A 27,390-nucleotide genomic window follows, 5' to 3' on the forward strand; every position below is an offset into this window, starting at 1 on the left:
ATTGAGTAAAGTTCATAACTTTCAGCCCTCCCCTGGGGGCTTCGAGGGATTAAGTCATCCTAAAAGACATATTTATCATATTTTCGACCATGCTGAACAAAATGGCTATCTCAAAATTTTGATCTGGTGACTTTGAGAAAAAAATGAGCGTGGAAGGGGGCCTAGTTGCCCTCCATTTTTTTTGGTCACTTAAAAAGGGCACTAGAACTTTTATTTTCCGTTCCAATGAGCCCTCCCACGATATTCTAGGACCACTGGGTCAATACGATCACCCCTGGGGAAAAAAAACAAAAAAAAAACAAACAAATAAACACGCATCCGTGATCTTTCTTCTGGCAAAAAATGGAAATTCCACATTTTTGTAGATAGGAGCTTGAAACCTCTACAGTAGGGTGCTCTGATACGCTGAATATGATGGTGTGATTTTCATTAAGATTCTATAACTTTTAGCGGGTCTTTCCCCCTTTTTTCGAAAATCAGCCACATTTTCTCAGGCGCGTAACTTTTGATGGGTAGGACTAAACTTGATGATAGTTATTTATTTGAATTCAGCATTTAAATCTGATTCTTTTGATGTATCTATTGGTATCAAAAACCCGTTTTCTAGAGTTTCGGTTACCATTGAGCCGGATCGCTCCTTACTTACAGTTCGTTACCACGAACTGTTTGACAGACAAGAAAAACAGCTAACTAGGATTCTCTGCCGTAAAGAGCTAAAAGTAATTTTTTAAGGAGGGGGGGGGCAAGGATAATGGTGTTGACTGGACTTTATTTAGTGAAAAGGGGTAAAAATAGGGTTAGAAAAGAGCCGGTCAGGATTATCTCTATTCATAAGGTATTATCTCTTATCTCTATTGATAAGCCCTTTTCAGTAATTGAATGAATGAATTCAGCAATAATTTATATTCAAATCCATCACGCTGAGATATGTTGCACTAAAAATTTATTTCGGAAAATTTAATAAAAAGAGATAATGCAATTTTTACTGAAACAAAACAAGAACGAGCAATATCTTGAATTTCTTGCAAACAAGAGCATGGTTGGGAGTAACGCGGCAAATATTGTGCTGGCCTTCTTCCATTCAGCTTGTAGCGTAAACACATGGCCTGAAAAGAGAATGTATTATTGGTAAAGTTTCTTTCTCTTACATTAGGTCTTCATGGTAAATGAGATCTAATAGCCAACTGGTTGGCTAATCTAAATGTGTATATAGCCGACACTTTAAAAGCAAACTAGTTTGCTAATTCTAGGCTCTAATATGTATTAGAAACTTTATTGATAGCCAACTAGTTAGCTAATTTTACATTTGTAGGCTATAGAAACTGTATTGATAGCTGACTAGTTGGCTATTTTAAACTAAAGTTTATGTATACATTGGACATTAATAGCCAACTAGTTAGCTAAATCTTATCAAACAGTTCGTGGTAACGAACTGTAAGTAAGGAGCGACCCGGCTCAATGGTAACCGAAACTCTAGAAAACGGGTTTTTGATATCAATAGATATATCAAAAGAATTAGATTTCAATGCTGATTTCAAATATATAACTTTCATCAAGTTTAGTGCTACCCATCAAAAGTTAAGCGCCTGAGAATATTTGGCTGATTTTCAAAAAAAGGGGGAAAGAAACTCTAAAAACTATAGGACCTTAATGAAAATCACACCATCATATTCAGAGTATTAGAGAACACTACTTTAGAGGTTTCAAGCTCCTATCTAGAAAAATGCGGAATTTTACATTTTTTGCCAGAAGAAACATCACGGGTGCGCGTTTTTTTGTTTTTTTTCCCTCAGGTTTGATCTTGTTGACTCAGTGATCCAAAAATATTTTAGGAGGACTCATAGGAATGAAAATTGAAATTTTTAGTTCGCATTTTAAGTGACAAAAAGACGAGGGGCATCTAGGCCCCCTCCCACGCTCATTTTTTTCCGAAAGTCACCCGATTAAAATTTCGAGATAGCCATTTTGTTCAGCATGGACGAAAATATTATAACAATGTCTTTTAGGATGACTTAATCCCCCGAAGTTCCCAGAGGGAGGGCTAAAAGTTATGAACTTTACCCAATGTTAACATATAGTATTGGGTATTGGGAAGTATACAGTCGGTTTCAGGAGGTTTTTTTGCTGGTAGGGGGAGGGCAGGGGGGGTCGGTGGGTCGGTGGGAGGAGCGGTTCAGGACGGCCGTGGTAAGGGGGGCCGGGAACGGGCCCTGACGGGGGCGCCGGCCTTGCCCGCCTTAGTTATGGGTTATTGGGACGTATACAACCATTTTCAGGAAGGATTTTTTCGGGAGGGGGGGGCTAGAGGAGGGGGTTACTCTGGAGAATATTTCCGTGGAGGATGTTTCTTTGGGGTAAGGGACATTTCTATGAAGGGGGCGCCGGATTTCCAAGAATAATTTAAAAAACGATCAGAAATTAAATAAAAAAAAAACAAGTTTTTTCAACTGAAATGTAAGAAGGAATATTAGATAAACAGATAAATAACTTCAAAGATAAACAGATAAATAACTTAATAAACCGATAAACAGACAGACAGATAATAGCAGAACACAGATAAAAAATGAAGAAATAGAAAAAAAAATACTAAAATCTGAAATGAAACCACAAATTTTTGGAAAAAATGAGGAACCAAAGAACTAGGGAATACTAGAAGAAGAGAGGTAGAGGAAAAAATTAAAGGGACTGTTGTCATTAGTTATTATCTACACTTGGTGTGAACTTGGTTAATGATCATGCTCTGATCTTTCTATAAAGGCTACTTGATTACCAGGGATAGAGGAAAATACCTCCCTACGGGGTTTCTGAGTACTTTAAGACTGAAGGGTAAGTATAGGGTTTTCCTCTGTTCTAAGCAACGTTGCCCTTTCAGCTATTTAAGGAAGTAATAAGATTTAGTCTTTTGCTCATATAAAACACATGTAAACCCACTGGGTGTGTGATTTAGGGTGATGTACGTTAAAGTAAGAAACCGTGCGAGACAAAGGTTGGCTTAGTCGTTGACATTACTGGCTTTCCGGTTCCCTATAAGCTGGGCCGTACCTTTTTAGCATTTGGGTACGTTTTTTGTGTGGGGTGGGGGGCAAACCCCCCCCCCCCCAGTATCCCCTGGATAGTCTTGCCTTTAAGATTTTAGCTATTTGTTACACCAACAATATTTTAAATTAGTCCAGAAGACTAATAATATAATAATATATGATATACTATTAGAGATATGATTATTACTATTCATAACAGTATATGATATTCATATACTCTTATATGAATAAATAATATAAGAGTATGAGCCAGCTTTTGGCCATCCCTGTGTATTTGGGGATACGTAAGACATGCCGAGGTCCTCCGAGTAAATTCATGATATATGTTTTAGTATACTCTTATATTTTTATGTATTATATCTTATTGTATTATGATGTTATACTATATTTTATATGTTTTATTAACTAATTTACTTAATATTTAATTTAATTAGTTTATTTATTTATATATATATTGTTATACCTAATTTGCTATATTAGATTTTATTATATATTATATTTGTGTGTTATATTACATATATTCCTATGTATTCTCTAGGTGAATCATTTAGAGGATCCTAAAGCATTGAGTGTCGACTGGATTGGGAAGTATGTCTATTACATCGATGCTGGTATGGATGAGATTGGCGTTGTTGATTTTGACGGAAATCTCAAGCGAACAATTGTTAATGTTGGACTGGACCAACCTCACGATATTGTCGTGGACCCTCAGTCAGGGTAAGCTACTTATATTAGCAGAATTAATTCTAGCAGACCTGTACATGCTATTAATTATTTATTAATTCATTAATTATAATTAATTAACTTTAAAAAATTGATAAAAGACTAAATTCTAGTATACGTTAGAGTGCTATTCTCATTGAATAGACACTTTTTTGGACGAAATTTTTTTTTCTAAAGTAAATAAATATAGTCAATGGTGGTGTCAATTGAGGAAGCTCGGTCAGGGGGTTGCATTTGCCCCCTTCCGCCACCCCAGATTTTGGATATAGCTTTTTGGGTATTGTCACTGAAAAATATAATTTGTTGGTTTTTTCATTGGAAAAAACGAGCAATAATAAAATAGACCCCCCCTCCGAAAAAACAGAAGATTACGAATTAGTGCCACTGTCAGACATCCTTGTGCAGTTGCATCTCGAGATGGTGAATTCGATAAATGTGGTTACAAAAGAGAAACAGAAAGGATCTTCTGGACGTTTTAGTTCATTACACAGTCGCTATGGTTATTATGTACTTGCGTTTCTTTTTTTCTTTTTTCTTATTGCTCAGTTTACTTACGAAATATCATAAATGAATATATTTGGTTCAATGTTTCAGATATTTTTATTACTGAATAAGTCAAAATTCTTGTGTAGGGGATTATTGTCTTTGATGTTTTCCTCGGAAACCGAAATAAAACTGATGGCGGTAGAAAAATATGGGTTATTTTAGGAAAATTTGGAATATTTCTCAAATTTTAGTGAATTTGGGCTGTAGAAAAATTTAGCTAGCATTCTGTAAGTAACTGCTCCCTTGGAGAACGTTGGCCCGTGGCAGCTGGAACCAATGCAGGGAGTAAAGATATTTAAACAGTGTAAGATTAAAATGGTGGCTCAGGACCCTCCCCCCCCCGAAATGTTTGTCTGACTTGTAAAAAATGTAACAAAAATGGATATAAACAAAAATTATATGTGTTTTTTAGTTTTTTTTTGTGTACCCCCCCCCCCTCCCCCGAATTTCTTTTTCGAGTAAAACCCCCTCCGAAAAAAATCCTGGGTAAGGCATTGATAATAGGTGAAATTGTATTTTGTTTGAACCTAGCTCTAGAATCTTCCTCGCGTTTTTCACTTGATTTACGGATGTGTGAAATTTGGCATATTTGAACAAAGGAACTGTTTGACAAAGGAAGTATGGGGGATGGAAATTTTTTATAAAGTGGATTAGACTGGTAGGTGGTTTACTAATTAAGAGAATTGGGGTGTATCAAACTATACATTGGGGAAGGGAAAAACTAATGGAAAGTCCATCTTAAGCAAGGTATTTGCTCCTGCTCTATGGCTGGATATATTAATTCGAAGTTGACCCACTTCAAGGCTCTTTGCAATGAAATGAAACAGTTGAGGTACGAGCGCTTAAGTTTGAGGTACCACAATGAGTTATCAGTTGAAATATGCCACAGGATTTGTTGAAACTTTTGAAGGATAGGGATTTTGGGGTAATTCTAAAGACAGGAAATTGGGATTTTGGGATAATTCTAAAGACAGGAAATTATATGTCGTCGGTTTAGTTTTTGTAGATACATTTATTTATCTTTTTTGAATTTACGTTTTATATATCATTGTTGTAAAGTATCTGTAAAATAAAAGTTTTAAACTAAGTGTACTTTTGTGCAAACAAATCTGTTTATCTTTAGATAAATTAAAGGTTTTTTTTTTAATTGAGTTTTCAAGTTTTAAAGATTCTCTTGGTTGTTACAAGAGTAATCTGAAGGGATGGCTTAGTTTGTGGTCTGCACGTATACGTTTTAGCTGCGAAGCGATTTAAAAGTCGTCCCCCTGTTGGAGTTTGGGAGTATGAGGGTAACTTGTTTACTTGTCATTACTTATGCTGATTACATAGGCCATTTGCGCGTGAGGCTGGATAGTGTGTCCAATGGTGTTAATTTACAAAAATTCAGAGGAGTGGGGAGGAGACAAAATGCTTTTTTCAAAGTTTAGTGGGCTATTTGTTTTTAATTTTGCAAAGAAAATAGAAGAAAGATTTTTTTTTGGAAATATAAGGGAAGGCCAACTTCTCACACTTCTGATAATAAAATCAACTGGCATAATTGTAAAGAAGCTTCACTCAACTATTAAGATATGGAACGTCCCTCCAGCAGGTGTTTCCCTGAGTGTCGCAGTTCTTTAAAGGAATTTCGTTGGAATGTTGTTAGGAATTTCCTAACAAAAAATACTCATCTTTAATACTTTTTTTAATTTAAACTTTAATTTAAACTTTAGTGTCTTTAATACTCATCGTGCTCGAAAGAGTTGTACAGGTTAATTGTTTATTTGATTATAATGTATTTTGCAAACGCACACTTTCAAAGATAAATGTACATGTGTGGCACATTGAAAGTTCTAAATTTAATAACATCATCATATTGAAGAAAATATTTTTAAAACCGTTCATGAGAACTAAGGAAAGCCCACATTATTTTCTTAGGAAGTCCGAAAAAAATTCCAGAAAGTGATAATTTTTCATCACCTTATTTCTAACGATTTATTGTGTATGTCTTCGAATAAATGTTAATTGTTTATAATGTATTTCTCAAACGCATATGTGCAAAGTTAAATGTACGTGTGTGGCACATTTTGAAGCTTCTGGATTTAATAATCCTATCATTTTGCAAAATAGGCTGATGAGAACGCCTACGCTATTTTCTTTGGAAGTCCGTAAAAATTTCCAGAAAATATTATTCACCACCTGATTTTCAAATGTTTTATAGCGTATGTCCTTAACCCGCCCAACCCCTCCCCCCACATTAGACACATAAATTTTCCAAACGTCGAGATGAAAATTTATAAATATAAATAATAAAATTTTTGTTATTTAAATCAGTTCGGCCGGTGAGTAATAAAAAAAATCTTTACTAGTTTTTAATTTCAGGAATAGGAAAAGTTTATTTCTTATTCCACATATATGTTATTTTAGGCTGATGTTTTGGACAGATGTTGGTGCAAGAGCCAGAATAGAAGTGGCTTCAATGGATGGTAGTGAAAGGAAAACCCTTGTTGGCACCTCTCTACTGTGGCCAACTGGCTTAGCAGTTGACTATCCTGGCCGGCGTCTGTATTGGGCTGACCCAAAAACAGGCTCACTAGAAAGTATTCGGACTGATGGCACTGAAATAGTTCTTATTAAAAGATTCAGGCTACGTAAGTCATCTATATTGTCTAGGTAGATAAATAAAAATAAATGATAGTATGATCCGTAAACGTAGAAGGGAGATCGTCAATTTACTCGCCCCCCCCCCCCCAAGAACTATCTTCTGAATTTTGCGCTGAGAAAATCTATGCAAAATACGTTTAAATTCTGAAAACCCTCATGTCCGGGTGTACAACGTAATTTTAAGAATTATTCGTGCTTCCAACTCCTCAAGGGGGTGGTATCTTTCAGTTTCATCCTAGGTGTATAATTTTTACTTGTGGTGAGAATTCAATCGTTCTCCAAAGACTGACAAAATATATGGCTGGATAGGGCTTGACAGAAACTTTGGAAGCTCACCCTTATATGTATTTTGGGAAGGTTTTTTTTTTCATAATATCGCTAATCTTTGGCATTTTGAGTTTGTGTTATAAATTGTTTTCTATCTTTCATCAGTTTACCAGTACAGATTACCCCCCAATTACCTTCAGTAAATACTTTGCTCAAGTTACCTGATAAAATAATTCTGGAAAATAGTTTTACTTACTGGAATATTTTATTTATTTTTTATTTACTGACATTTTATTTTACTCTTCTTTGGGATAAATGAGCCCAACAACCTCTATATTTAATGGTAAGAATGGGAACTTCCTACTTTGTGCTGTTAGTTGAAAACCTCTTGCATTTACTACACTTAGGCAATGAGAAAAAAAGAAAAGCTGTGAGATGCGTGTCGTTTGCTCGGCTATTACAATTTGTGCACGCAGGGTTGTCATGCACAATTATTTCATCATTGTAAATTCCAATGTACCACTTTCCATTAAGTTCGTCATTGATAAATTTAATCGTGTCTGGAGCAGTTAACTGGACCGAACCAATAACCAACAAATTTATCACTTTGACTGAACCAAGATCGGTAAAAGTGATAAATTTGGGTCAAAGTAGTATATTCAATTTTGTTAGGTGGCCTTGTTTGTATTGTGACCCATTAGCAATTATTTTGTCTCTAGATAGAAAAACCCTTAACGTTTAGTCGCATACCACGGACAAGTTATTATATCTTTTTCAAAAATATATAATAAATATTTTAGACATATGAAATATATGTACAGAAATATATGTACTATATATTTTGGCAGGCCATGTGTCTCTAGTTCAATATATGGAACTGATAAATGTTGGTGATTATCTTGCTTTGTTTTATTATCAGCAGCTTTGCTAACACGAGCTAATATTTCGGAAGAATTGGTGAAACTTAAGAAACTAACGAAACTTGAAAGCTCTGAGTTACGCTTGTAGTGTTTTGCGTACTATTGACATTTTCCGTGGTGCCTTTCGTTATTGGTGTTCGTAAAACGTACGAACTTAGAATCGAATTGTCTGTTGATGGCACATTTTGTCTGTTGATTACTCAACCGACCATGAGTAATTTGACCATTTATAATTATTCTAAAAAATTATAGCATAAATAGCAGTTTATAGTGATTTTTGGCAATTAGGTTTGCGCGAAACAACTTTTTTTTTCATTTGGGAACTATTAAACAAAAGTGGGACCTTTACATATGCTTTCTGTTATTATTAAATAAAAAAACAAGTTTTTTTAACTGAAAGTAAGGAGCGACATTAAAACTTAAAACGAACAGAAATTATTCCGTATATGAAAGGGACTGTCCCCTCCTCAACGCCTCGATCTTTACGCTAAAGTTTTTTACTGTTTTAAAAAATAAAGTTGTCAGACAGAGTCAAACTTTAGGGTAAAGAGCGAGGCGTTTAGGAGGGTACAGTCCCTTTCATATACGGAATAATTTCTGTTCATTTTAATTTTTAATGTCGCTCCTTACTTTCAGTTAAAAAAACTTGTTTTTTTTATTTACTTTCTGAACGTTTTTGAATAAATGCAGGTTTTGATCTTGGCTCACCGTACATGAATAATTAAAACAAAATTTTCATATTAATTTACTTTTATTTTGTTAAACGGCTTTTTCGAAACTTGTTTAATTTTATTTACGAACGTTTTTATTAGTAATAAATATACGTAACTTATGAATTAACTTACGTAACGAACTTCTATATTCATATATTTTTAAGTTGTTTATTAGGGGATTCGCCCCCTAGTCAATACCTTGCTCTTTAAGCGAAAGTTCGAATTTTGGTCCAATTCTTTAAAAATGACCGCTTAATCACAAAGGCCGTTAATTAGAATAAATAGCTCTTATGAAAGTACTAAAAATCTTTGGCTTAAAGAGCGAGGTATTGACTACGGGGTGAACCCAGTCATATATGTAATATTTTCTGTTCGTTTAAAGTTTCGATGTTGCTGCTATTGCAGTTGAAATACTTGTTTTTTTTTAATATTAAATTTCTGATCTTTTTTTAAATAATGCTGGGAAGTCCGATGTCCCCTTCATAGCAATTTTCCTTCCCCCATGAAAACTTCCTTCATGGAAATACCCTCCCACATAACCCCCGACCCACCCCCCCCCCCACTACCAGGAAAAATCTCCCCTGAAAACGTCTGTATACTTCCAAATAACCAATACTATATGTTAACATTGGGTAAAGTTCATAACTTTCAGCCCTCCCCCGGGAGCTTCGGGGGATTAAGTCATCCTAAAATACATACTTATTATATTTTCGAACATGCTGAACAAAATTGCTATCTCAAAATTTTGATTAGGTGACTTTGGGAAAAAAAGGAGCGTGGGAGGGGGCCTAGTTGCCCTCCATTTCTTTGGTCACTTAAAAAGGGCACTAGAACTTTTAATTTCCATTCCAATGAGCCATCCCCCAATATTCTAGGACAACTGGGTCGATACAATCACCCCTGGGAAAAAAAAACAAATACCCACGCACCCGTGATCTTTCTTCTGGCAAAAAAATGCAAAATTCCACATTTTTGTAGATGGGAGCTTGAAACCTCTACAGTAGGGTTCTATGATACGCTGAATATGATGGTGTAATTTTTATTAAGGTTCTATAACTTTTAGGGGGTCTGTCCTCCTTTTTTCGAAAATCAGCCAAATTTTCTCAGGCACCTAACTTTTGATGGTTAGAATTAAACTTGATAAAACTTATATGTTTGAAATCAGCATTAAAATCTGATTCTTTTGATGTATCTATTTGTATCAAAATACTGTTTTCTAGAGTTTCGGTTACCATTGAGCCGGGTCGCTCCTTACTTACAGTTCGTTACCACGAACTGTTTGATTGCTATTTCTGTTATTATGATTTGTTTTTCCTTAGGAGATGACAAAAATATATCAGATACGCGTTTTAACCATGTCTCTCTTATTCTCTCAGAATTGTAATAATTTTTACCCCGCATTATCAATAGATAAAAATGGTATTGAGTTAAAGATTTTTATCCTATTTGGATAAAAAAGAAATCTTTTAACCAAAAGCCAGTTTGGTTTTAGATCGGGTCGCTCTACTTAACAAGCAGTTGCAGCCGTTTTGCTCAAAATTAATGATTCACTGAATAATGGTAATTATGTATCATACATTTTATACGATGTAAAAAAAAAAAAAACAATTGATACTCTGAATTATTCCATTTTGTTTGGAAATTTGAATAACTCTGGAATTCATGGAAGAGAATTGGATTTAATAAAGTCATATCTATGAAATCGCGGATTCCAGGTTGAATTCCAAGGTCATCTGTCTCAGCGTAACTCCCTGGATGATATTGGAGTGCCCCAGGGGTCTATACTTGAACCGTAAATATTTTTCATACATATAAATGATCTCCCTAATTGTTTCAAACACTTCGTGGTAACGAACTGTAAGTAAGGAGCGACCCGGCTCAATGGTAACCGAAACTCTAAAAAACGGAATTTTGGTACCAATAGATACATCAAAAGAATCATATTTTAATTCTGATTTCAAATATATAAGTTTCATCAAGTTTAATCCAACCCATCAAAAGTTACGCGCCTGAGAAAATTTGGCTCATTTTTGAAAAAAAGGGAGAAAGACCCCGTAAAAGCTATAGAACCTTAATGAAATTCACACCATCATATTCAGCGTATCAGATAACCCTACTGCAGAGGAATCAAGCTCCTATCTACAAAAATGTGGAATTTTGCATTTTTTGCCAGAAGAAAGATCACGGGTGCGTGTTTATTTGTTCGTTTTTTTTCCCCAGGGGTAATCGTATTGACCCAGTGGTCCTAGAATATCATAAGAGGGCTCATTGGAACGAAAATTAAAAGTTCTAGTGCCCTTTTTAAGTGACCAAAAAAAATGGAGGGCAACTAGGCCCCCTCCCACGCTTATTTTTTTCTCAAAGTCACCCAATTAAAATTTTGAGATAGCCATTGTGTTTAGCATAGTCGAAAACCTAATAAATATGTCTTTTACGATGACTTAATCCCCCACAGTTCCCAGGGGAAGGGCAGCAAGTTATGAAGTTTGCCCATTGCTTACATATTGTATTGGTTATTGGGAAGTATACAGACATTTTCAGGAAGAATTTTTTTCTGGTGGGGGGAAGGGGGGCTGGAGGAGGAGGTTACTCGGGAGAATCTTTCCGTGGAGGATGTTTCTTTGGGGTAAGGGACATTTCTATGAAGGGGGCGCCGGATTTCCAAGCATTATTTAAAAAAACGATCAGAAATTAAATTAAAAAAAACAAGTACTTTCAACTGAAAGTAAGAAGCAACATTAGAACTTAAAACGAACAGAAATTATTACGTATATTAGGGTGTTCTCCCCCAAGTCAATACCTCGCTCTTTACGGTACAGTTTTTTTTTAGTGCTTTCAAAAGAGCTATCTATTCTAATTAAATGGTCTGTGTTATTCAGTGGTTTGTTAATTAAATTTTTTTTTTAACTTTTAACGTAAAGAGCGTGGTATTGACTAAGGTGAGAACCCCATCATATATGTAATAATATATACGTAATAAAAAAAAACAATAAAAAAAAAAAAGCGATACGGCTCAATAGTAATCGAAAATTTTAAAAACGGAACTTTGATGTCAATAAATGTATCAAAAGAATGGGCTTATTGTGCTGATTCTAAATATATGAATTTTATTAAGTTTAGTATTACTCATCAAAGGCTACGAGCCTCAGAAAACTCACCTGATTTTTTAAAGAGGGGGGAAACATCCCCTAAAAGTGAAAAGTTTTTAATGAAAATCACACCGTCAGATTCAGCGTATCAGAAAACCCTATAACATAGGTTTCAAGATCATATCTGCAAAAATCTGCAACTTTATATTTTTTGCCAGAAGAAAAATATACGAATATAGAAGTTCGTTATGTAAGTTAATTTGTAAATTACGTCAGAGCCAAATTTAGAGACAGCCATTTCGCAAAAGAAAAGTAAAATTTTTATGCAAATTTAGTTTACTTATTCAATGACGGTGAGACAAAATAAAAGCTGCATTAACTAAAAAACGATCAGAAATTAAATAAAAAAAACAAGTTTTTTAAACTGAAAGTAAGGAGTAACATTAAAACTTAAAACGAACAGAAATTATTCCGTATATGAAAGCGGCTGGCCCCGCCGCCCCGCCTCGCTCTGTGCGCTAACGTTTGACTCGGTCTCACAACTTTATTTTTTAAAACAATAAAAAACTTTAGCGTAAAGAGCGAGGCGTTGAGGAGGGGACAGCCCCTTTCAAATACGGAATAATTTCTGTTCGTTTTAAGTTTTAACGTCGCTCCTTACTTTCAGTTTAAAAAACTTGTTTTTTTATTTAATATACTATAAGGATAGCCTAGTAGTAATGTTTGCAGATGATACAGTGGTATCTGCTGAAGCTAAAACCTCTTCATTACTGATCTTATTGGCGTCTGAATTGAATTCAGCTATCCATTGTTTTTCTCGCAATCGTTTAGTCCCGAATTTCTCTAAGACAGAATGTATGGTTTTTTGGGAGATCGAATCAAGGAGTTGCTAAAGTTGGGATTGATGAGTTAGTTTTTTCTGGGTGTAGAATTAGAAGGGTTAAGACTTATACGGGATTATTCTTGATGATATTTTATCTTTCCGTAGTCATTCTGACCATCTCCGTATAAAATTAGCCCAAAATCTGGGATGTTTACATCAATTAAAGTATCTTTTTCCCTTTTCAATTATTAAAATTCTTTATCATTCTTTAATAGAATCATACCTAAGATATTGTCCCATTATTTACCTGAATACATTTCTTAATCATTTTAAACCCCTCCAGACATTGAAAAATAAAGCCGATCTTTGGTTTTTTCTTTCATCGTTCTGTACGACTTCAAAGTCTATCTGAAACAAAAACTTTATTTTTTAACAAAAACAAATTTTTTTGTTTTTATTTCTTCATATATTAAACCTTAGTCAACTTAAGGATTTACAATTATCGCTCTGGCATTATGATATTCAGTCTCCGGCGAGTTATTTTTATGAGTCACATATTCTTGTCAACCCCTTGGTTGAAGTGCCCGTATCCGGTCCTGCAACAAGTAGGCCTACAAGTGCTAGTTACTTACCTGAATACGTTTCATACCATTTCTTCTTTGTATGGCCAGTCTTTAGACTCATTTTAAAGGATGTCTGGGGTTTTTGTTTAAAGTTTACCAATAATGATAAAATGCTTGCAGTTTAGGAGATGGGGAATTTGAAGAAACTGTAAAACGTGTCAAAAAGGCAGTGGTGATTAGATCAATAATTTCTGGAGATTTTCTGTATTTCATAAGAAAATAATGTTGGCTTTTTTTGGCTTTCATGGGCCTATTTAAAAAAAATATCCATTTTATTTAACTTGTTAATGTCATTAAATGTCATTGGTAAATAAAATTGATTCGTAAATTAATATCCAATAATGACACAAATATTGGGAATGTGGGGCGGAGGAATTTGAAGGAATTGTAAAACGTGCCAAAATCCGGTGGTAAAAGATTATTAATTTCTGGAAATTTTCCAGTTTTTTAAGAAAATAATTTGGCTTTTCGTGGCTTTTATGGGCCTATTCTGAAAAATTTTTCATTCTCTTTAACTGGGTAATGTCATTAATTGTCATTGGTAAAAAAAATTGATTCGTAGATTAATGTTATTGGTAAATAAAATTACCAGTAATGTAAAAAAGATTGGGAGTGTGTATGGGGGGGAATTCGAAGAAACTGTAAAACATATAAAAAAATCCGCTGGTGAAAGATTACTACTGTCTGGAGATTTTCTGGATTTTCTAAGAAAATAATCTCGGCTTTTTTTAGCTTTCATGGGCCTATTTAGAAAAAATTTCTATTCTCTTTAACTTGGTAATGCCATTGAATCCACTGTCAAAATGTACAAAATATGTACATTTACTTTGTCATTGGTGTGTTTGTGCAATATATTGTTAAAAAATCTTTTTTAATTTTTTTTTAATTTTTATTTTTTTTTTAAATTTGTTAAAAAATTGTTTTTTTTCTTTTTTTAGAAGAAGATAAGCCATACAAGCTTGATGTTTTTGAAGATTATATCCACTTGGTTACATATCATTCTCACACGATTCTTCAAATGAATAAATTTGGGCATGGCAATGTCACGACCCTTGTTGTTGGTATGAATAAAGTATTCGATATTGTTCTTGTCCAAGAAAATAAGCAATCTGCTCAGGGTAAGTATATTATTTTTTTGTAGGGGGGGTGTAATTCTGAAAATTGCTATGTAGACGCAAAATTATCCGAATTTTTAATCAATTTGGTATAAGAAATGTAAAAAAACAAATCAGGTAAATCAGGAATAGATCAAATTGAAGAAGTAGTGTAAGGCACCGAGAAAACTGATTGAGTGATTGATTTTACTTAAGTAATTAGCCTAGTTTTAGCCTAATTTATAGAATTATACTTACCTAATTTATTGTAGGCTAACTAGCAAGGAAAGTTGATGCAATAAAAATGTAAAAGTAGGATAGCCAAGACCCAGGATATTTCAGTTAAAAAAAAGGGATTTCAGTAGAAATCCCAGGGCTTTTGAAATAAGGAACCTAAGGCATTTTTGCGGTTGAAAAAAGTTTTAAGAATAAAAAACCTTTGAATATGGTCAGGATACTTGAGATCAGGATAGTTGACATTAGTTGACATCGTTAAGTTTATGTTGACATTATCAGATTGACATTGTCATTATTGACATTAAGTCAGCTGTTAGGTGCCCCACTCAAAAGGTGGGTGATTTTAAAATTTGCGGGAAATAAGCTATATTGCTATATCTTTTCCAAAATATTTGTCTAAAGATAGTTTAGGGTATTCGTTTAGTGTTTGAGCTCCTTTAATCTGACGGTTTAGATCCATAACAAAAGATTTTTAGGTGTTTCTGTCACGTTATGCGGATGATAGCTTACTGAAAATTGCAGGTTTTACTAATCCAGCCAGGGTAAAACAAATAGCAAGATGTCGTAGAAATAGGAGGGGGGTCAAAGATTTAGAGGGTCAAATATCAAAAGAAAAGATTTAAGGAAAATGAAATCTTTATGGGATGGAATTTAGAGTTAAGCTCTGAAAAGTGTGGGGTGGAGCAAAGGAGTTCACAACTGCTTTAGGTCAATTGTTGGAACTATGAGCTGTTAATAGTAGTATTACCAGGTCGGATCAATCGGCTACCGAAAATACCAAAGTTACCAAATTCTGTTTAGTATCACCTAATTATGGTTTTGTGTTAGGATATAATAAAAGGTCATTCGTCTTCAACATAATCAGTAGTTTTCAGCAATATTATCGACAAATCAGTAATTTAATTCAACGGATCAGCAATATAGTCAACACGTCTTCAATATAATCAGCAGTCCAGTTCAGCATTTCATAGGGTTCATAGAAATATTTCGTATTTCTGTATCTCAGGGCCGTTCTTTTACTCATCTGTGTGCTAAGATCTCACATCTTTTGACAAAGAATTCTTAAAATTGAAATCTTAGCACTAAGATCTTACATCTTAAAGCGTTCTTTTGCAAACGTCTTTCACCATTCTGCTCTGATCAGCAGTCTAAGAACAATGATCAGTATATCATCAAAGTTCTCTCATCAAAGTTCTGTATGGCAGAAAGATGGCGTCCTTCACACTTTTTGCTGACATCAGTGAGCTGTAAGATCTTAGAATAAAGATGAGTTAAAAGAACGTAAATTTTTGCAGACAGACGTGAGATCTTATATTAAGATCTTAGTGCAAAAGAACGGCCCTAATATTTCATAAAAATATTCAATATTTCATAGAAATATTGAAATATTCAATATTTCGTAGAAATATTATATGAAGTATAATTTTTCATAGATCTTCATTTATTTAATGGGCTCCATCTTTACACAATCATTATTAGTGTTGGTCTATTATGGTTGTAAACTTGAATAACCGCCTCATCTTAAACTTTATAATAGCTTTGCAAAACTGGCTACGGAAAATTTTGAGGTTTTTCCTAATTTTTCGATAAATTTTAAAAAAAAAAATACTTGCAGGTTACAAGCCCTTTTGAATTTCATTTTCCAGACAGAAAACAGTGAAAACTAGTGAATAGACCCATCGTAACCACCAAGAATTTATTACAGTCTTTTTTTTTTCTTTTTGCCTTCAGACCGACGACTGTGGACAGAAAATGTGATAAAAATTCGAAGACGTTATAATTAGAATGAAACAGAAATACAATAACGGGCAAAAGTGTTAATTAAGACAATTAAAAATGAAAAAAAAATTATTATAGTTAACACTTATACTTTATATTTATATTTCAAATACCTTATATAGTTTGTTTTATATACTTCTCATTAAAATTTGTACTGTTTAAATCCAAGGCAGTATCCAAGGAGGGGGGGGGGGTGTTACTGGGTTTTAACCGCCATCCCCAGAAGTTTTCGTTCCACTCGCAAAAAGGCACCAAAAATGTAAGCAAATATTTGATGCAAAGTTTTTTCTGTAAGCCCCTCCCCCCCCCGCTCCATAATAAAAAAATAATCCCTCCCGGACAAAAAGCCTGGGTACGCCTTTGGTTAAAACATAAAAATATTCTAGCTAAGTATTATGCCAAAAAGTTACAAGTTAAAAAATACACAATTGTAGTAATAAAAGTCAGAATGTTTCGGCTTTCCGCTCGAAAGTCTATCAACGAAAAAAAAAAACACAAAAGAAATAAAAAACTATATTAGATAGTTATTACTTACTAAAATATAACATAAAAAGATGAAAAAATAAAACGCTGTAAAAAGATTGGAAAACAACTAAAGGAACCTACATCTGGTAAACTACAACATTTGTCGTTTTTTAGCAAAATCGGATATAGTAATACAATCCAAACAAAAATCTAGACAAAAAAAAATGGGAAATGCAGTGTGGTAAGACATTATTCAAGACCACGTTCCCACAAAGAATATTGAAGTAGAGTTTACGATTATATCGAAGTTTAAGGAAGGGAAAAAAATTAAATAGTAAAAAATGTGGCTTCTAGTTTAGAGCAGTGGAAGTATTACCAAACTCAAACTGTACCAGAGACAACCTAACTTGTCATTATGTCGTATTCGTGCTATTTAGTAGTGATATTGGAAGTTATTAAGATATTTCCAACTCCAGCTTTACCAGAGACAACCTAATTTATCATTCTGTTGTGCATATCCGTGCTATTTGCATGGTGATATTGGAAGTTATTAAGATGCCATTTCTGTTTATTGTTTTCTTTTTCTTTATATGTTTTATTTAATTTAGCCTATTTCATTTTTTTCCCTTAATAAAGGCTTCCGGACGTGAAGTCGAAATGTTCGGATTTCTTTATTATTTAAATTTGTTTTGTCCACTGCTTTGATTGAAATATTACACCCGCTCCCACTATATTCTGTAAACGGAAAGGCAGAATGGTCAGATATATATATATATATATATATATATATATATATATATATATATATATATATATATATATATATATATATATATATATATATATATATATATATATATATATATATATATATATATATATATATATATATATATATATATATATATATATATATATATATATATATATATATATATAAGTAAGGAGCGACCCGGCTCAATGGTAAGCGAAACTCTAGAAAACGGGTTTTTGATACCAATAGATACATCAAAAGAATCAGATTTCAATTATATAACTTTCATCAAGTTTAGTGCTACCCATCAAAAGTTAAGCGCCTGAGAAAATTTGGCTGATTTTCAAAAAAGGGGGAAAGACCCCCTAAAAGTTATAGAACCTTAATGAAAATCACACCATCATATTCAGCGTATCAGAGAACACTACTGTAGAGTTTTCAAGCTCCTATCCACAAAAATGTGGAATTTTACATTTTTTGCCAGAAAAAAGATCACGGATGCGTGTTTATTTGTTTTTTTTTCCTCAGGGGTGATCGTATCGACCCAGTGGCCCTAGAATATCGTGGGAGGGCTCATTGGAACTGAAATTAAAAGTTCCAGTGCCCTTTTTAAGTGACCAAAAAAATGGAGGGCAACTAGGCCCCCTCCCACACTTATTTTTTTCCTAAAAAAAATAATTTTCATATTTTACTATTTTCCTATCCTATTAAAAATTTTCCTATTTTTTTCCTCCCACGCTTTATTTTTTTTTACATTTAATTTGGTATTACTTCTGCACAATGGCTGAGTTCAATGACTGGCTCTCGTTTTGGTTCTGAGAAGGACATACAATTAGTCTGTAAACAAGTTGAAGTACGCCATCTTGATAGTATTAGGACTGGTGTAAGACTATGAAATGCCTTTTCGATTCGTTTAGTGTTGTGAGGCTAAATTCTCAATTTTGATTCTTAAATCAATAATCATTTTACTGATAATTATCTTCTGTGTTGTCAGTAAAGTGCTAGTTTTTTATAATAATAAAATCATATAGAAAACTAACTAGTTGGTTTATTCGTGCTAGTTTTATTGAGTTATGTTAGATAGGCTGTAAAAATAATAATTTTTGTTCGTTTTAAGTTTCAACTTTGCTTCCTTTAGAAAAACTTTGTTTTTTAAATAAATTTTCTTAATAATACACTACTTGAAGTTCAAGTAGCACATAAATAATTTTATATGCTTAAACTTCGCTAGGGGGCAGTAGCCCCCCTCACCACTCCCCGGATCCGCCACCATTAGCTGTTATCCGTTAGCTTATGGGTTTTGCAAAACGGAGTGACAAATCTAGGGGGAAAGCCCCCCGCCAAAATTATATAGGACTAATTTAAAATAAAATAGTATGAAATTATAATAATTTATAAAAAAATTTGGGCTATATATTTGCACATTAGGGGGGAAGGGAATCATACCATATATCAAATACGTAACCAAACCTAACCTAGGTACCTTTTAACTGGAATATTTGGTTTCTTCCTTTTGCCCATTTTAAATTTCCCTGGAATATAAAATTAAATAAATAAATTAAAAGCCTTGGACGATATCAAAACATCAGCAAGATTAAAATATAGTCTTATATAGCAAGCATAAAATGTAGTCTTATATGGCATATTAAAATATAGTAAAATATAGCAAGATAAAATATAAACAAATTGGTTGAGAAGAAACAGCCACACACACCTGTGTTCTTCCATACTTGCATAGATTGACTCCCACTTTTGATCAAGAATTTAACATTTCAGTACAGTTTTTGTTTAACCTTGATACTACAATCATACTTGGCTTACTTGGGGAAAGTGGAAAATCAGATCTGTCAAAAATCCAAAATTATGGAACAGGATCCTTGTTCAATATTCAGTCTAATAGCAGCTTCTAAAAGTTGGCAATGAAAGCTACACTTGAATGTGAGCTTTGATGGTCCTTAAAAATATCCACTTTAAAAAAAATTATGACGAATTTCAACTGTCTCTTTAAACCCCTCTTCCAAAACATGTTGCTACTAATTTGAAAACAACCCTTTATTTACCTTCTCAATAATTTGCTTCTGGCGAAAGTTTAAGACTGAACACATATATACAACACCCATTTCACAAGGGAAAAAACTTACTTAGCTGTAGTTAAGATTAAATCCAATAATTGTAGTCCTTATAATTTTTATTTTTTTTATTTTACAGTTCACAGTCAAAGTCCTGTTTTTTATTCTGTTAAAATTCAGCAAACCAAACTAAACGGTTGGACATTAAACTCATAACCAATGCTGAATTCTGAAGGAGTAATAGTCACTAAGGACTCTCAGATTCAACCTCCATACAAGCATCAATTTTTCCACATAATTATTTTTAGGTACTTATCATGTTTTGATTTAGGACAGTCATTCTACAATCTTAATGATTTTTCATGATTAAGTTGAATCTCCATGGTTTCAACCCAATGCTATTTTCCTGCTTAAACAATGCCCTATATGACCCCCAGGAATGACCCCTTTTAAGCAATAAATTCTACATTTGTACTCCTAAATATGATAAAAAAAATGACTGGAGTATTTTTCACAAAAATTACCATTGGTAATCAAATAAAAATTAGCCTGTTACGCCGACTCTAATTTCTAAAAATCACTATTCCAAGATGCAAAAAGTAAATGAAGATATGCATGGCACATAGTTTGAAACATCTCAGGAGTTAATTTCTTCAAAAATTCCCGGTTATACAGCCATACACGTTCCAAGGGGGAAGGGGTTAATAGTTGTTGAATGTATTTGTAAAAAAAAAGACATTGACTTTTATCTTATTTGAGAAACTGTTCTGTTTCTCTCCTGTTTTTTTCTCGACTATGCCCTAGATTTGTTCTGAAGACCCTTCTCTACATTTTTTTCCCCAACAAATTTACACACAAGTGAGAAATAGCCTATTTCCGACCAGCAATCTCCCTATTCACGGCCACCAGTAACGAAATAGGTGGATCCAATAAAAAAAAATTAAGCGGCGCAAAATAGGTTGATCTGATAAACTTGCATTAGGAGTAAGTTTAATTCACGCAAACTTGAGTTAATTAAGTAAATTACGCTCTTTAATGCTCTTTTTTATGGTCTTTAAGAATATAGCAATCATTTTTGTTGGAAATGAATTTTAGCCCCCACCCCTATATATACCAATTCAGGGTATATATTTGCACGTTAGGGGGGTGGGGGTAATTTTATTTCTGTGTAAATGAGATGTAAGTTTCAACTTCCCCCCCACCCCCTAATATGCAAATATATACCCTGAATTGGTATATATAGGGGTGGGGGCTAAAATTCATTTCCAACAAAAATGGGTAAATATATACCAAATCATATTATTGATTTAGGAATAAAGTGAATACACCATTCGATGCCTTTTTTATGCTTATTACAAATATAATAATAATTTCTATCGTAAATAAATTTCAGCCCCCCCCCCCTATATATGCCAAATCAGGGTATACAGTTCTACCTAAGGGGGGGGGCAAATTTTGTTTCTGATGTAAATCGGAGGTAAGTTTAAACGTAAGTTTAAGATAAATATTCAGATTTGAATTATTGAGAAAAGTGATTTTCCTTGTAATTCAATGAGGACAGGTGGGGATCAAGGATTTTTTTTTTTTGGGGGGGGGGGGAATAGGTGGATCCAATAAAAAATTAAGGGGGGGCAAAATATGCTTGTCCGATAAACTTGTGTCATGAGTAAGTTTAATTAAAGCAAAATTGATTAAATTAAGTAAATTACACTACTTTAGGCTAAACTAGGGGGGCGTGTGCCCTTTTGCCCCCTCCCCGCTGGATCTGCCACTGAATGAGGGGAACTGGTATTCCCCTGTACAATGTTTTCAACCATGCAAGATTCCAATGGTACATTTTTCATATTGATGTGACTCTATTTTTGATGTGGTTTAGGCTTTTTTTAGAAATCACCATACCAACTTCTTTTTGTAATAAACTTGTACTTTAAAAACAAACTATACTGAAACACGGGCTACACGGGACACTAATTACGTTGGGCAAAAGAGGTGGATTAACTAAAAAAAAATTATGGGGTATAATATAGGTTTATCTGATAAATTTGCATCAGGAGTAAGTTTAATTAACGCAATCTTGAGTTAATTAAGTAAATTATGCTCTTTTATGCTCTTTTTTATGCTCTTTAAGAATATAGTAATCATTTTTGTTGGAAATGAATTTTAGCCCCATCCCTATATATACCAAATAAGGGTATATATTTTGAAATTAGGGGGTGGGGGTTATTTTTTTTGTGATGTAAATGAGAGGTAAGTTTCAACTCCCCCCCACCCCTCTAATGTGAAAATATAAACCCTGATTTGGTATATACGGGGGTGGGGGCTAAAATTAATTTCCAACAAAAATGGGTAAATATATACAAAATCATATTATTGAGTTAGGAATAAACTGAATACACCATTCGATGCCTTTTTTTATGCTTATTACAAATATAATAATCATTTATATCGGAAATGAATTTACGCCCCCTCCCTATATATGCCAATTCAGGTTATATATTTATAAATAAGGGGGGGGGGCAAATTTTTTTTCTGATGTTAATTGGAGGTAAGTTTAAATGTAAGTTTAAGATAAATATTCAGATTGGAATTATTGAGAAAAGTGATTTTTCTTGTTATTAAATGAGGACAGGTGCGGATAAAGGATTTTGTTTTTTTTTGGGGGGGGGGGGGCAAAATAGGTGGATACAATAAACAAAATTAGGGGTCGCAAAAGAGGTTTATCCAATAAACTTGCGTCAGGAGTAATTTTAATTAAAGCAAACTTGAGTTAATTAAGTAAATTACACTACTTTAGGCTACACTAGGGAGGGGGGCGTGCGCCCCTTCGCCCCCTCCCCGCTGGATCTGCCACTGAATGAAGGGAACTGGTATTCCCCTGTACAATGTTTTCAACTATGCAAGATTCCAATGGTGCACTTTTCATATTGATCTGACACTATTTTTGATGTGTTTTAGGCTTTTAATAGAAATCACCATAAACTTTTTTTTGGAATAAACTTTTACTTTTAAAACGAACCAAAACAATAGTTATCATTCCTGAACCAATGTCCCATGGCAACTTTTTCTTAATAGTAATTTTTTTCAAAATGTTTTTAACTGTTGGTTAATATGGGCTGTTGTTTGTTCTTTACTAAGTTACACCTACTTCTGCAACTATGACAGAAGTGGATCCAGAGGGGGGGAGGGGGTTCATCCCCTAGTCAGTACCTCACTCTTTAAGCCAAAGATTTTTTAGTACTTTCATAAGATCTATTTATTATAAATAACGGCCTTTGTGATTAAGGGGTCATTTTTAAAGAACTGGAACAAAATTCGAACTTTAGCTTAAAGAGCGAGGTATTGACTAGTAGGCGAGCCCCCTAATATACATATTAAAAATATATGAATGTAGAAGTTTATTAAGTAAGTCAATTTGTAAGTTATGTATCTTTATTACTAATGAAAATGTTTGTAAATAAAATTAAATAAGTTTTGAGAAAGCCATTTAACCAAATAAAAGCAAAATTAATATACAAATTTATTTTTAATTCTTCATGTACGATGACCCAAAATCAAAACCTGCATCAATTCAAAAAAATTAAAAAATTAAATAAAAAAACAAGTTTTTTAACTGAAAGTAAGGAACAACATTAAAACTTAAACATAAATTATTCCGTATATGAAAGGGGCTGTCCCCTCCTCAACGCCTCTTTCTTTACGCTAAAGTTTTAATTTCTCACAAATTTTATTTTTTTTAAAAAATAAAAAAAATTCTTTAATCCCCCTCAACTTTTTATTATAAACCCAAAATATTCGTGTTTTGCATTGTTTTTTTTTGCTTTGGCATTCTTAAATAAAAAAATTTGGTTTTATAACCGTAAACTTTTCCTGTTGTTATTTCTTCGCTTTAAATATTTCATATAATTCACCGAAATATAGCCCCTTATAGAAAAGAATACTCCATAATCCTTCGTCCTGATGTCTTAATTTAGCTTAAATTCATTTTTATTATCGGAATTCAATCAAAATTAAGTGCACATGCCCCATCAATATTGGTCAAACATGTCACTTCAATACCTGCCAAGTCTCACATCAATTTTTCTAAACGGCAAAAATAAAGAAAAAAAGGAATTATTATGCGACTTCTCAACCGAAAACAGCAGTCAAAAGTAATTAAGAAATCCTTTCTTGTGTCAAATTATTTGCAAAACCCACTTTTCAAATTTTTGTACCGCAACAAAAGACCATCTTTGAAAGTATTAGCCTATTAAAGATTTTGAGGATTCTATGGAGAGGGGCATAGTCTTGTCAACTTGTAGAAAAATTGGTACTGGTGCATTATGTGGGCACTGCTAAAGAAATCAAGTTTGGTTCATGCTAATGAAATGAAATAAAATAGGATGAATTTGCAATAATTTGTTAACAAATTTGGGCTATATATTTCGGCTCAACGGAATTGTTGTTGTCATTTTAATGACAAAAAATATCATTTTAATAGCGGGGAACTCAATTTTAATGACCAAGTAATGGAAAATTTTCGGCGGGAGCAAATTTGTACTCGGGGGCCAGTTATTTGTGGGGAAACTTCCATAAAGGATGGAATTTCTGTTTTTTTCTGGGGGGAGATGGGTTAAACAAAAAAAACTAAAACTCTTTTTTTGAAAGCAAATTTGAAGTTTTTGCCGAACGATCAGCAATTATTGTTTCCAGATATGGGTTACACGCCTGGGCTGTGCCGCTGTATACAAAAACTCTTTTTTCTTGGTATTGAGTTACTAAGCTGAAACAAGCCCTAGTTGAGCCTGAAAACGAAGCTAAAACCAATTTTGGCTCCCAAATTTTCGCAACGAAATTCCAGTTTGTTTTTTCCCGAAAAATCCCCGAATCTTGAAGACTTGTCCCCGAAAACTCCCCGAATTTTTAAGACTTGTCCCCGAATTTGAATTTTCGAGAGTGGAAGCCCTGTATAGTATACCTGCATGATGCGTAAACACCAAAATTTGTTTACCTACATTTTTGCTATATTTTTACAAGTCAGACAAACATTTCGTTTTTGGGAGGGTGGGGGGGTGTTCAACCCCCCCCCTCCCCTGGGTACAGCTTTGTCCAAGAAAACAAAAGTTCTAGTGTAAGATGAAACAATTAACAAGAAATCTGCAGAATAGGATATGTGCAATAGAACGTTGCATATAACAAATTGCTCAGCTGTGGTTTATCAGTGAATTCAACTGTTTTAATGCGGTGGGGGTTGGGTTTAAGGGGGGAGGTACCTAGGTTAGGTTATGTATTTAACCTAAGTTTTTATTGTTTTAAAAATTAAGTTGTGTAACAGATTCAAACTTTAGCGTAAAGAACGAGGCATTGAGGAGGGGACAGCCCCTTTCATATACAGAATTATTTCTGTTCGTTTTAAGTTTTAATGTTGCTCCTTACTTTCAGTTAATTTTTTTTTATTTAATTTCTGAACGTTTTTGAATTAATGCAGCTTAGATTTTGGCTCACCGTACATGAATAATTAAAACGAAATTTGCATATTAATTTTACTTTTTTGGCTAAATGGCTTTCTCGAAATTTTGTTCTGACGTAACTTACGAATTAACTTACGTAACGAACTTCTATATTCGTATGTTTTATTACGTATATTAGGGAGTTTGCCCCCTAGTCGATACCTTGCTCTTTACGCTACAATTCGAGTTTTGTTCAAATCACAAACCCATGAATCACAAAAGCCGGTTAATTAGAATAGATAGCTCTTTTGAAACTACTAAAAAAAGACTCGAGTGAAAAGGGCGAGGTATTGACTAGAGGACGAACCCCCTCATATACGCAGTAATTTCTTTTTGTTTTAAGTTTTAATGTTGATCCTTACTTTCAGTTGAAAAAACTATTTTTTTATTTACTTTCTGATCGTTTTTTAAATAATCCGGCGCTCCCTTCATAGAAATGTCCCTTCCCCCAAGGAAACATCCTCCCTGGACGTCTCCGCCCCCGGTCACCTGTGCGCCCACTCCCCATCCGCAAACACTACCTCCGGAAAGCACACAAAATAAGCTTAAAAAATCCATAATTCATACTCTACTGTGACATCTTCGCCGGAAATAAATTTTTAAAACCTCTCTATTAAATAAAGCTTTTATATGCGCCTACTTTGACAAAATTCTATTCTGTCTTCAAATAGAGTATCACCACCCTTTCTTTATCAGACGTTTAAAATTATCAAAACATCAATGATACCACTACCTAAAACGAACACCCGGGAGAGCTACGCGAAAATTTATCATGCTCAACGGAATTGTTGTTGTCATTTTAAGGACAAAAAATATCATTTTAATAGCGGGGAACTTGATTTTAATAACCGAGTAATGGAAAATTTTCTGCGGGAGCAAATTTGTATTAGGAGACCGGTTATTTGTGGGTAAACTTCCAGCCGGGATGGTATTTATGTATTTTCGGGGGGAGGTGGGTTAAACAAAAAAAAACATAATTGGGTATTTACGCATTATGAGGGTACCGCATAATTTACACGTCTGACCCTTATTTTTTTGGGGGGGGGGGTAAAACCCCTAACCCCCCCCCCCCCCATGGGTACTACCTTGGCCAAGGGAACAAATTTGCTATTGTACAAGGAAACCAGTCACGAAACCTGTCAAATAGGCTATTTGCAAGAGATCGCTATAGATAAATGACTGCAAAGCCGTGGTTTCTCAATGAGTGTCAATATTTACACGAGTGATTTTTGTGGTTTAAGGGGGGAAAAGGTACCTAGGTTAGGTTTGGTTACGTGTTTAACCTATGGTATGAGTCCCTCCCCCCCTAATGGGAAAATTTATATCAAAATATTGTCTATAAATGTTCATCAAATCCTACTGTTTTATTTTAATTACGTCAACGATACGGTTATCAGGGAGCTGTCACCTGCTAGGTGGGGCTCTCTGGTACGCAACCCAGCCGTTAACGGCTCCCAGATCCGTGGAGCAGATCTAGGGAGTAGTGAGGGGAACGTGTGTCCCCTAGCACAGTCTAAGCATATCATATTCTTGATGCGCTACTTGAACGTCAAGTGAAGTGTATTCTTAAGAAAATGTATTTGAAAAAACAAAGTTTTTCCGAAGGAAGTAAAGAGCAAAGTTGAAACTTAAAACGAACAAAAATTATTACTTTTACAGCCTATCTAACATATATCAATAAAACTAGTACAAATAAACCAACTAATTAGTTTTCTATATTCTTGTAGTATCATAGAAAACTAGCGATCTACTTAAAACACAGAAGACAATTATAAGTAAAAGTATTATTGATTTAAAAAAAAAAAGTGGGCATGTAGCCTAACAACACTAAACAAATTAATAAGGCATTTCATAGTCTTATACAAGCCCTAAAACTATCAAGATGGCTTTAGTTCAACTTGATTACAGACTTAGTATATGTGCTTTGCAGAACCAAAACGAGAGCCAGTCATTGAACTCAGCCATTGTGCAGAAGTAATACCAAATTAAATTTAAAAAAAAATAAAGCAAAATCCTAATCTGGATTGTTACTTTATTGTTTTTTTTTTTTAATTTTCTTGATGAGAATCTCAAGAAAAAGCCATTCCTAAATGAAAGTACCAAAAAGGATGTTTTTCCAAACAT

The 27,390-nt window shown here is 33.8% G+C and overlaps 1 protein-coding gene across 1 annotated transcript in view; it reads left to right on the top strand.

The window, feature by feature from the left end:
* LOC148942802 (uncharacterized) overlaps positions 1-27,390 on the top strand; it is a 54,649-nt gene that overhangs the window by 2,822 nt on the left and 24,437 nt on the right. Inside the window, exons 2-4 of the mRNA XM_089102361.1 lie at positions 3,577-3,755; positions 6,711-6,934; positions 14,321-14,500. Of these exons, the coding sequence (XP_088958487.1) occupies positions 3,577-3,755; positions 6,711-6,934; positions 14,321-14,500 (583 nt within the window). The remainder of the gene's footprint in view (positions 1-3,576; positions 3,756-6,710; positions 6,935-14,320; positions 14,501-27,390) is intronic.

The sequence above is a fragment of the Artemia sp. Qi Xiang Cuo genome, chromosome 16 (assembly GCF_049724085.1).
Source record: "Artemia sp. Qi Xiang Cuo chromosome 16, ASM4972408v1, whole genome shotgun sequence".
Classification (NCBI taxonomy): domain Eukaryota; kingdom Metazoa; phylum Arthropoda; class Branchiopoda; order Anostraca; family Artemiidae; genus Artemia; species Artemia sp. Qi Xiang Cuo.